This window comes from Rhamphochromis sp. 'chilingali' (genome assembly GCF_963969265.1).
Source record: "Rhamphochromis sp. 'chilingali' genome assembly, chromosome: 3".
In the NCBI taxonomy this organism is placed as follows: Eukaryota; Metazoa; Chordata; class Actinopteri; order Cichliformes; family Cichlidae; genus Rhamphochromis; species Rhamphochromis sp. 'chilingali'.
Window position 1 is genome coordinate 21579217 of NC_137931.1, and position 12703 is coordinate 21591919.

General features: G+C 40.0%; 1 protein-coding gene across 3 annotated transcripts in view; it reads left to right on the forward strand.

The window, feature by feature from the left end:
• The first annotated feature begins 4753 nt into the window (after positions 1-4753).
• Positions 4754-12703, forward strand: part of LOC308393776 (glutaminase kidney isoform, mitochondrial) — a 32884-nt gene continuing 24934 nt past the window's right edge. For 2 of the 3 annotated variants that reach the window (XM_080877771.1, XM_080877772.1), the window contains exon 1: positions 4754-5142. In XM_080877771.1, coding sequence (XP_080733897.1) covers positions 4889-5142 — 254 coding nt within the window. In that variant the 5' untranslated portion in view covers positions 4754-4888. Of the gene's footprint in view, positions 5143-8560; positions 8726-12703 lie in introns of those variants that run through there. The other variant, XM_080877773.1, reaches the window with a different exon arrangement.

The window sequence follows — 12703 nt, forward strand, 5'->3', positions numbered from 1 at the left end:
TCTAAAGAATTCTCTTGTTCTCCTCCTTCTTCTTCTTCTTGTGTTTGTTTTCTTCTTCAACTTCTTTTTTATTTATTTTGGTTAATAGAGATGAATCCCTGCGCCGACCATTTGCATCAGCGTCACATCAACACATTGTGAAACCGGCCGATGACTCACTCTGACGCAGGTCCTTTTCGCATACCTCCCATCATCCTCTCCCTCTCTCCTCCCCCTCTGTCTCTCCACGCGCACGCACACAGACACACACACACGTGGACAGATTTTCTCAGGAGAATAACTCAGCTCATGAACACCCACGCCGTTTTGCTGCTCACAGTGGCAGCCCTGCTCAAACAACCACCCCTCCCCTCCCTGTCCTTCCACCTCCTCCTCCAGTGCAAGTCACTGCTCATGATGATGATGATGATGTGTTGCCGCGGCAACGGCAGGAGGTGGGCGGCTCCACGGGCGGTGGGCGGAAGCCAGCCGCTAAGCGGCGTGGGAGGGATCTGCCGAGTGCACCTATCACCCTCATTTTGAAAGGAGCAGGAATCCGACTGCTTTTGAGGTGTGGGTGTTGGTGAATTATCGCCTCTCCTCCCTGCAGCTTCGTTAGGGATGTTTGTCTCCCCTCCTTCCTCGCTTCCTTCCTTCCCTTCCTCTCTTTTCTTCCTTTGTCTTCTGGTTTTAATGCCACATGCAGAGAAAACGCAGCTTAAACTTTGAGGGCTGCTTTGAGTTGGCAAGTTTTCATGAGTCCTGGAGTTGCTTTTTTAAATTTTTATGCAATATAGCAGAGAAAGAAAGAGACACGAAGCCAGGCTTTAAAATAAGTTGTTTGTAGTTTTTAAATGACTAGATGAAGTGAAGAAAAGCAAAGCAAAGCAGGACTGTCTCCAGTCTTTCTTGCTTCCCCTCCCCTTTAATGCAATTTCCCAGCCGTCAGGGTCACACTAGAGTCAATGTAAACACATCAGTATGTAACTTTTACCAAGAGTGAACGTTTGACTCGGTTTGATCATGAACATGGAAAAGATACACATGAATAAGCTGGTCTGAAAATCAGGTAAATACAGCCTCAATGTGAACAGCAACATATGACATAAGACATGTTTAGACATTATTTATCTCATAAAACAAACAAAAATGCAGAAACTGTGTGAAAAACTAAGTGCACCCCATGATTCAGCAGCTTGTAGAAGTACCTTTCACAGCAGTAACTTTACACTTGATCAGTGTGGAGGAGTTTTAGCCCGCTCTTCTTTAGGACATTGCTTCAGGTCATTGAAGTTCATGCACAGCTCTCTTAAATCCACACCACAGCATTTCAGTCAGGTTCAGGTCTGGACTCAGTGACTGCAAGGTGCCCAAATCAAACTAATCAAACTAGCAAAACATCTGCTTTATAGAGGTACTATGGGTTTTCACAGGACTGTTAGTGTATTTTGGCTCAGTTTCTGTTAAATAAATAATGACACAGTGTACTATGTCATGTGCTGTTGCTCATTTGAGGTTGTATTTATCTCATTTTAAGTCCCGCTAAGGAGTATTTTCATGATGTCCTGCGTTGGTACAATCTTGTAACTTAAAGAGAGTGTGCCTTATTTCGCACGAGTTTTTTTTAATGTTTTAAGAGAAATAAAATAGGAGACTATAAGAAGCTGTTGTAACACAAACAAGCATATTACAAGCAGATTGTACCATTAAAAGACTGAAGTTCTTTATATTCTTTGGTTTTACAGTAAGTAGGAGGTCATCAGCGAGCTTGTATGTTCAAACCTCTTAGCTTAGAACGAATCCTCTGTCAGAAATGTGCACATGGTCTGGGACATGTTGGGGCACATTTAATCCCACTGATTTTATTTTTAGAAGCTCACGATTGTGCAAGGGCTGCAAAAGTATGTGGACACCAAAAGATGTCTTATATAGTCCAAATGAACAGCAGTAAAACAGCAGGTATTCATCTGCCGCTACTTGCTGACAAACCTCCTCAGCCACAGTCAGATCATCTACTTTAGCTCAAATCTGCATAAAAAGGTTTTTTTTTTAACGTAAAAATGTTGATTCCTGTCAAGTAAAAACCCTCTGCGTGCAATTGGTCGGAAGTCCCCTTTGCTTCTGATGACATGGAAATCAGATTTTAAGGCCAAATTCATGAATGTTTCATGTTCAAGTGCACTGGAGGCTTTATTAGTCAGCTCTAATGTGTTTGTTTTATCCTCTTTTGGCTCTCCGGGTGGGTGGAGTTTAGCAAGATAGAGTCAGATAAAAAAAAAATGTAAAAAAAAAAAGTTTGAGAAAAGTAAAGCAAACACTTTCCGGTGAGTAATCTGCGGTGTAGGTCATTATTTAGTGATGGGCGTCGAGCTCCACCCACGCAGGCCGCAAAGGAGGTCAAAACGAGCATTAAAATGCTGCCTGACTCAGGAGGAACAGGCTGATAATCTGTAATCTGGTACACTGAGCTCTGCAGATTGAATTAGACCTGAGTGTGACACTGTTTGGGAAATTTCTGATGTGTTTTTCTGTGTTTTTTCTGCAGAGTGTGCATGTGGTTCCCAGATTTCTATCAATCTGTCACTTCATGAATGGAAAGAGGCTCCTACACGCCTGTAAGATAGTCTCACATCACTTTCTAACCGGGAGATGGCGCTGTAGATGTTTTTTTTCAAGGACACACACACACACACACACACACACACACACACACACACACACACACACACACACACACACACACACACACAAGGCGACAGTCTGCAGAGAAAGCCCTGAATGTGTGCAACACCAAATTGAACCACAAGGTGGCAGAGCAGCACAACGCATCAGTGACAGTCCTGCACAGGGCTGCTTTAAGCCTCTTTTTTCCTCACCACTGTGCAGAGACCTGATGCTTTAATATTTATTTAATCACTTTTATATCTCAGGTCTCTTCCAGGGTGTGTTTCCTTATTTTTGTTTATTTGTTTTTATTGTTTTAAAGTTCTACTTGTATCCCTGTAATGTTTTATAGTTGCATTTTATGATATTTTTTATAGAAGTCTAGTTTTCATTTTTATTTATTACAGGTTACAGGCATGGACAACTGGTGGAGAGTGTGACTGTAACTCAGCTGAATGAATAGGAAGCTTAAAAAAAGGGAGAAGCAGAATATTTTAACATAAACTCAGTAACGTTTGCTTCGCTCGTTTTCAGTCCGGTCCAGAATGTTTTGTTTCTGTGTTTGTTTGTTTGTTGGTTAAGCCATTTAACACTGAACCAAAAACACACACACAGTTTGACAGCTTAAAATGCTATTTTTTGCACCAATGAGGTGATTCCCAAAGAAATATTAATCTGAGAACTTGTTTTATGTCTGCATAGTGTGTAGTGTGTTCTTAAAAAATTTGAGGAAAATGGAGAAGTGGGGCACAAAAGCAGAGGTATCAGGCGTAGCATAGCTCGGACCTCAACATTATTGAAGCAGTGTGGGATCATGTTGACAGAGAACAGAACAAAAGGCAGAAACATCCAAAGAAGAGCTTTGAATGTCCTTCAAGAAGCCTGGAGAACTATTCCTACTTAAAGACATGGCAAGAAAGCTGCCTAAGAGAGTTCAGACTGTACTGAAGAATAAAGATGGTCACACCAAATATTGACTTTCAAACTCATTACTTGTACAATCTCTGATTTTGCCTTATATACTGTATTTACATGTATGTTTGCACATGCTTCAATAAATCACTTCCTATTTTCCTACCAAAGTATAAAGAAATGAGGGGTGACTCAAGATTTCTGCACAGCAGTGTGAGTTATATAGCTGTGCAAACTTGTTTATTTGAATCATCTGCACATGATTTCTGCAGGCCAAGCATGAAGACTCATGCACATGAGTCAGTCAGGAAATATTAGGCTTAAACTATTTCAATATAGTGATGTTTATGATATTACTTCACTTATATTGTGTTTATTCTTAAATTCTTGTATATGTGTTATGTGATTTCCAGCATTCGTGTGGCACAAATAATAACATTTCTACAACTAAGAGTGCAAAATGTGCATTTAACTTAAAATGAATGCAGACTACGTACTTGTGACTCATCCGATAATTAGTTTTTTTCTACTTAACTAAAACTGGATTCCATTGTATGATAAAACATATACTTTCTGTCTCCCCAAAAGTTATGTCTGTGCTACAGCAGCCACAAACAAAGCCTACATGAAAAAGAAGCCTACGTGGATAAAGAAGAGTGGGCCAGTAAAAAATAAAAATAACATGAACAAATAGGTCTAAAATGTATCATGCTTAACATAAAGCAGTTCAAATAAATAGAAAACGTGTAGTAAAACAATAAAATAGGAAATTAATTGAATAAACAATAATAAATGTAAATAAAATACAATGAAATGCTTTGTAAAAACGTGACGTAATACAATATAGTGGCCCTTTAAAGTAAAAGAGCTAAAAGGATTAACTATAATAGATTAAAAACAGCCATTAAATGTAGTAAATTCAAAAATATGATTGTTTTCGTTATTTATTGTGTTTATAAAGACAAAAATATCGAAACTGTGCCTAAAAACATACAAAAATGGGCAAATACTTATAAATAACATAAACTTATTCGCTAATTACGGGAAGTGATGGAGATAACGGGACCAAAACACGATTCACAACCGTGGGCGGGACTGTTAGGACTTCTCACCAATTAGGTGCGCCCATGGGTCAAGTCCGTCCAATCACAGCTCACGCGGTGGATAAGGTTGGTTGTATCCCGCTGGGGAGCTTTTTTCCGCTGTTGAGTCAGTGGGAGAACCGTTACACGACCGATAAAGCGGCGCTCTCACCGGGAACCGACCTCTACGATCCCTCCACGCGGTTCTATAGTAACTCCACTGCACAGTTCGTCTGTACCACAGGGCTGAAATGTTACATCTTCGGTCTACAGTAACGCTCAAGGAGTTATTCCAGACTCAGCTGAAGCGGCCGCTCACACGTAGGGTCGGCGTTAAAGCAGCACCTGCTCCCGCCGCCTGCTTCAGCACCCTGAGTCCTGATGGACGGTCACCGGGTAGAGGGCGGTTTTCTGGCTGGAGAGCCCCTCAGCACTTGGCCAGGAAGCACGCATTGAGAGGCTTTTGCTCCAATGACTCCACCGGCAAGGACTCTTCAACAGAGAAGTGAGTAACGTTAACAGTAGAACGAACTCAATAGAAAAAAAGGAGCATTTTTAATGGGGCGGTAAACAATCATGACATCAAGGTGCCTTTACCTTGAGGCTTCTCATTTAAAAAAATAAACCAGTTTTACTTACAGAAAGTACGCGGAATTTAAGAAATGCGTCTAATTTCTCGTTGTATTTAAAAATTAATCACTTTATGTATAACACTTGCACAAAAAGGGACGTTATTTGAATTTAGGTTTTTTACAACGTAGTTTGGTGCGAAGGGTCTAACGCGCATCACGCGAAGTGGCTAGCTGCTAGCTCGGATGCTCATTTAGCTCAGCCTGCTAAAGGCTGGCAAGGAGGGTTGAGTTTGCCGGGGAACTGTGCAGGTCAGGGGCTGTAGATGAGGGGGATTATGGGTGCAAGTGACCGGTGATAGTGCGCCCACCTACAGGCTCAGGCCAGTGGAGAGCTCCGGTAGGTAGCGATGGAGGTAAATCCAGCAGCCATTATCGGACAAGTTTAATATATCTAAGATGACTTAGTAGTTCCAGTATGAACCTTAAGGATGTTTTGTGGCATTAACTTGCTCTAAGCGGGTGGCGATTAGTCAGAATGTACTCAATGGAAACTGGTGGAAAGGAAGTAAATTTGAGACGTGTCCGAGAATGGAAGCACATGCAGTGGGGCAAGCCTGATATCGTGACCAGCTGCTGGAGGCTGATGCCTTCATCCATCCAGACTCAGGAAGGCATCAGCCGGCACCAGGTTACCCAGCCGGGTCAGTTTAAACGAAAAATTAAGGACAACTGAAGCTGGTTAATGTTTGAATCTCCACTCCACACCGAGCATCAGCTCCATGCATATTGAAGGTCACCCACTATTGCTTCCATAAGAGTGCAGCTACTGACCTGAATTAATACACTTATATCATTAATTATAAAGCACAGTGTATGCCACATGATGAGAGGCAAAGTAAAGCAAGTCTAAAGTATAGAGGCTTGTTTCTGCCTCTGGGGGGGGAGAAAAAAAACTATATATATATACATAAACAAACTGCTGGGTAGAGCCAAGCCACAACTTCCAGGTATTTCAGAGTAAGTAAAAAGATAGAGATACTAACCTGAAATTGTCCCTTATGGATGCCAAAAAATGTTTATTCAGTGGCTGAAACAAAGTTTTATTTTAAATGCCTCTAACTACCGACATAAATACAAAATAAGTAGAATAAATCATAAATCAGTATAAATCATAAATAACATTAATAATAACAATAAATTAATCTGTTATGTTACTAATAGCAAAAAAAATAGCACAATGAATCAAAATAAAATAAAGATAAAATAATGAAAACATAGACACAAGTTAAAATCAGTTTTTGCCATGTTAAATGTTTAACACATATATAGTTGTGGACATGTTCTAGGGTGGAACGATCGTACAGCATACATCTTTAATAACTTTAGAAAACGAGAATTTTGTGCACAAGTTTGTATTTATTTGGGATTTTCTCTAATCCACACAGGGTTAAAAGTATACATACAGGCTCAAATATATACATACACTCCCACTAAATGTTTCTTAGCATGTTGCACCTTGATTGGGTGGTAGCCATCAACAAGTTCCTGGTATAATTGTGGCTGATATTTGACCAGTCTTCTTGGCATTTCATTAACGTTGGTTGGTTTCTTGGCACAGACTTCTTGTAAGATCCGGAATCAAATGTGAAATGCTGCTCCTCACACACAAGGTCTTGAATATTTAGGCCTTGTCTTATCTTAGAGACCTCATAGTATCATATCACCACAGTAGAGCACTTTTCTCACAGACTGCAGATTTACTTGTGGTTCCTAGAGTATTTAAAAGTAAAGTTGGAGGCAGAGCCTTCTGCTTTCAGGCCCCTCTTTCTGTGGAACCAGCTTCCAGTCTGAGGAGCTCTTTCTTTTCCTTTTGTTTCCTTTCCTTTTCCTGAATGTCTCTTTCTCCGAAAGTGTGTCTTTGTCCCGTCTTCATCCCCTGACTCCCATCTGGTCATGCTGGTTCTGCTGGAGGTCCTTCCTGTTAAAAGGGAGTTTTTCCTTCCCACTGTTGCCAAAGGCAAGGGGTTATCTAGTTTTTGTGGTTTCTCTCTATTATTATAGGGTCTTTACCTTACAATATAAAAGCTTATTAAGATGACTGTTGTTGTGAGTTGGCGCTATATGAAAAAAATTCAATAGATTTATTATGGATGTCAGTTTTTATTTCTGTTATGAGACCAAACAGGTGAGCGTCCCGTAATTTCTATAATGATGCTGAAATGGACAGAAAAATGTCAAAGTAAAATACAGAATTAAAAAAAAAAAGTATGTGTGCCAGTTGGAAAAAAAACAACAATCTTCCAAATATAGAAATAAAAAAAAATGAATAAGTCCTAATTAGTTGTATCAAAAATAGTATAAATTAGAATTAAATAAATTAAATTCTGGATGATTTTTGAAGTGTATTATGTTTTTTTGTTTATTTACGTAACTGGTTCCTCCACAGATATACACTGTCATGAATCATCTTTCTTTAAAATCATGAAATTCAGCTATACTAAAAGTTAGCTTACTGTCCATCAAATACATAAGTAAATAAATAGAAAAAACATAAAAGAAAATACAGACTAAAAAAAAAAATAGAAAAATCTTGGAGATAAAAAGCAGTACAGAGATGAGGTGCTGTGTTTTCATGTAGCAGCATATTAATTGAATTTTGTGTAATTTTAATTAGGGCTGCTCGATTATGGCAAAAATGATAATCACGATTATTTTCACTGAAATTGAGATCGCGATTATTTGACGATATTTATTTAACCCTTTAAGACCTACTATAGAACCAAGTCCGCCAGAGCTTATATTATTTTTTTACATGTTGTAGTGCCATTTGTTGGAGTATTTCAAGTTGCTATACAACTGTTATAGCCCATATTTTAATAATATGTATGCATTAAGTCCATAGTAACTACATTAATTGCAAAAAAGTGCAATAAACTACAAAAAAATTGAAAATCATTTTTGTTTTTTTACATACATTTCTACTTGGAGAAATTTAAGAGGTTTATCCCTCAAAACTTTAAATACAAAAAAAGTTGCAAAAAATAGTTTACAACAACAGGAAATTTATTTTGAGTGTCTTCATAGTTTTATTTTGGAGATACACCAATTTTTATATACTGCAGGAAAAACAAAAAAAACAATCCTATGATGCAAATTTGCAAAGAAAACAGCATCAAAATAAACTATTTCCAGCTGTGCAATTCGAGTTCTAAGCACCCCAGCAACTATTCAGAAAAGTCAAACATGACCAGTATAGGTCTTTAAGGCCTACAAGTAAAAAAAAACTACATTTCAGCGAAAATGACGTCACTTCCGGTTTCGGCCAGGAAATGGCGGACATGCACAGTTCGCGCTGACGTCTGTTTCACTGTGGGAAGTGTTACGAACAGCTGGTCGGATCGGCAAAGCGTGTTTCTGGAATATTATGTTTTGTTCCTGCAAGCGCTTTTTATGCAATTTTTGCAAAGCTTTATGTGGAAGGAAACCGTGACCGAGGACAAGCTGATGGCATCAGATGTAAGTACAACTCCTCCGGTTTCATATGCAAAACAAATTATTGCGCTAGCTTACACGGTTCAGGTTCTACAGGGATTTAAAAATAGTTACACAAAACGGAGCGTGCTGCTCTGACCGGCTTTAAAGGGTTAACAATGACTTTAAAAAAATAATATAACATAGTGTGCAACACCACTGAAGTTTTTTTTTTTTTTTTTACTTCTCTTTTCAACCAACAGCAGTCACTCTCCTCTCCAAATAACTTCTGCTTAGCTTTCTGAGCTTCCCTCGGGTCCTCTTAATCAGCGGTCTCCAACCTTTTTTGCACCACGGACTGGTTTATGCCCGACAATATTTTCACGGACCGGCCTTTAAGGTGTCGCGGATAAACGAGGGAGGGGCTAATAATCGGCTCAGTCATTTTTAATGATCGTTGAAAGCCCAGATCGTAATCGTGATTAAAATTCGATTAATTGAGCAGCCCTAATTTTAATTTACATTTGCTCTCTTTTGGACCTCCGTACAAATACAGTGAATGAAAATATGAGTGTCAGAATTTTGAGTATAAATTAACTCTACCATCAGGAGAGGGGGCTGCAGGACAGCCACAGTGGAGGGTTTATAATTTCATTATTTTTAGAGGCAACTCATTAAGAAAATATATAAAGATACACATAGTTGCTGAAGATCCAGCATGATAACCAGCTGGCCGATCATTTCTTCCCCTCGGAGCAGCTCTGACACCAGCCTGTCTCCTTAGAGAGCTTCCATAATCATAAAATGCCTCATTGCCCCTGCAGGACAGAGTTGCCCCACTTGTTTCTGTTCACAGACAATTTGCTGAAGCTACCAGCGGCGTTCAGGCCGTCGCTCTGCTCAGCTGACTGGTTGTCAGCACTAGCGTGCCTCCCCTGGAGGTTAATCCAAGTCTGAGCCAAGCTTTGCTTGTTCTGTGAAGATCACTGTGTGAATTTTATCTGCAGCGTGAATCTTGGTGAGCAAGCAGGTTCATCGTCTTCCTGAAAAACTCAATGCTTTTGAGGAACTCAGTGACTTTTCTCTATTAGGCAGCTTAAAGGAGCTTTGTTTATGTGTCAGGGATCGTATATAGACAGCACATTTAGCTTCCAGGTGATTTCCATCTGCAGTTCCTGGACAGCTACACACAATATTAAATATCCTGTATAATATAAAACCTTATAAAAGAGAGTAATATAAGAAGATATGCAAAGAAAGTCTAAAAATCCTCCAGCAATACTCCCACAAAACACATTGTAAAACCTTCACATAGCCACACTCATCAGTTTATTTCCATAATAGGGATTGATTATTGGGTTAGTTTTTCAGCATTTCAGGGTTCTTGTGGGTCATTAAATAGCAGTCTCCAACATCCAGCAAACCATAAAAATGTAAAGATCTGTAGTTTAATCTGTAATATCTGTTGTTTTGTTGCTGATCAGGCAGTTTGATTAAGGACTCAGTTTGGCTTTTTACCTGCAAAGTTTTTGATTGTGACTACAGTCTGTCTCGTTTGTGACTCTGCCCCTCTGTAGGCCTAAACTACAACATCGCCAGCTGTTTCTTCAATTCTAGAATGTTTTTATTCACATTCTGAACTAAAATACTGCAGGTGGGAGTCACCAGACACCCCACATGATATGCGATATTTAACTTTTTGTGATATGCTGACTACTGCAGAAACACACACTGTGATTTATCACTGTTTTGCTCTCCAAATTATGTCCTCAAATTAACCTCAGTCAGTATCTGTTTTATACAGTAAGATAAAGTTATCTCACTTCTAAATGAAATTACTGGCAAACTGTTTCTGACAAAATGGCAATGAACTGATAAATCATGGAAAATCACATATCTGTTGCTGTCTTACATTTTAGCCCTCCGATAACCAGAATACAACCAGTCGAGTTGTGCTCATTCACAAAGACTGGTCCAGATGAATGGCAACGGCATCTGTCGGCATTTAAAAACTAGACGGCAATTATTTGCGCTCTCTCTGAGAGTGATTGAAATAGTCCAAGTCAGACTGCAGCTGTTTGCAGAAAGGTTGCACAGGTCTCCTGTTAGAAGGCAATCACCCTCAAGAAAAACCTTAATACATCCAGGAAGCAAGCTTTTTTTTTTTCTTCTTTTTTGTAGATGTAAACAGGTTGCTGTCCTATGTTTAGCTTGCAACATGAAATATTCGTGCACGCATTCACTCTGATGGATGCATCTGGGGCGACTCAGTGTCTCACCTGAGGATACTTCGACATGCAGACCACCTTCTTACACGACCACCCCACAGCTGTTTATTAAGACATAACAGTATTACATATTTATTAGTCAGGGTTTCTTCAGTCAGGTTGTTGGATTGTTTTGTTAGAGTTCAACACATAAGATGTACATCCTGGTGTTTGTTGCTTTCAAACACTGAAGTCTGAAAAGAAAAGACAGACAGGCTCAGCCTGAGCTGCACGCTGACTCTGAGGGCTCTGAGGCTGTGCTTCAGCTAGTAAGGGCTCAGAGCAGTATGCGATGCAGAGGAGCTCATCCTGCCTAAATCATGTCTTCGCTTTTTAATTATTTATTTATTTTAAGTACCGTGAGCTGGCGTGCCGCCCAGCAGATGTCAGGGCCTCGAGCAGATGAGTCAGTCGCATAGATCGATTCGTGCAGCGCCACCTCTCTCTCAGCGCTTCCAGTCTAATGTCTGCCTCCGCCCTCTCCAACCCACCAGCAACAATTTGTCATGATGCCTGTGAGGCGGTGAAACCAGCGCCATCGATCAGATTAAATAAATGCAGCAGATACTGACGGCTCAATTCACACAGAGACCTCCGCCTGTCAGTGCGAACACCTCAGGCCCCGACTTCAAGGGAGTCGCACCATCTGATGGTGGGCTCAGAGGGAGACTACGATGGTGGTGTATTAGTGTTAGGGCCTGGTTGAAGAAAACAATGTAATGTGAGGGTGAAATTCAGAGGAAATATTTATATATAAAATATAAATATATTTTTTTCCTCATAATTTTGTGAGTTTCTTGCAAATTTTGGTTTGATAAATGCTCCTAATTTTTCTTGTAAAACTTAGATATAGACATGTCTTTGAATTTTTAGCCTTTTTTAGGCAGGATAGTTCAGCGAGGTGACAGGAGAGCAGGCAGAGAGCTCACCTGCTTATTCAGGTGAGCCATGGTGGTGCATAATTTTTCTGCCTTTTCCCCGCATATCTGGCAGTTTCTTTGTCATAAATTTTAATTAGATTTTTTCTCACAAATTTGCCAGTAAATTCTTGTTAATTTGCAGGGTTCTTAAAACATTTTAAAACATAATGTGGGTGAGTTGCATATGTTTAAACAGCTGCCTTAGCATTGATGAAAAAGGTTTGAAGCATTTGTGTTAGTAGTGCCAGGTAAAATACTGATCCTGTGGGGGTCTAGGCACAGAAAGGTCACGTGTGAAGGAAACGTCTCCAGATTCCTGCCTCAGTTCAGTTGGATGCCGTTTCGATGACTCTTCTGGAAGAGGCTCACTCATCTGCAGTGCAGGAGAGAGTTTTGTGGAGTGGCTGCTGCTGTTTCAGCTTCTGTTCGCGTTGACCTTTAAAAGCAAACAGAGCGAGAGGAGGGGGAGGGAGAGCGTGAGCGAGAGTACTAATGAGACCAGCAGAGGTAGATTAATGAGACCATCCAGATGTTCCAGTGTCCACCTCTAACCTGCCTGTGTTAATGATGCTCCCACAGGGGAAGTCTCTCACTCAAGAAGGGCCCTCTTACTTCACTATTATTTGGTTACAGTGTCATGTTCATTTCAAGTGTTACACGGTTAAAATCCACCAGCAGCCATTTCTGTTTCAGTTTTAGGCCAAATGTTTATTTATGTGGAAATGGCTGTTTGCTTTCGATTAGAGCTGAGACCTCTGGCTCCCAAGCCGGCTGGGCCTCATCTGTTTCAGTGGTGGGAAAAAAGTATAGTGGTAGTAGTAGTACTCAGTCATAGT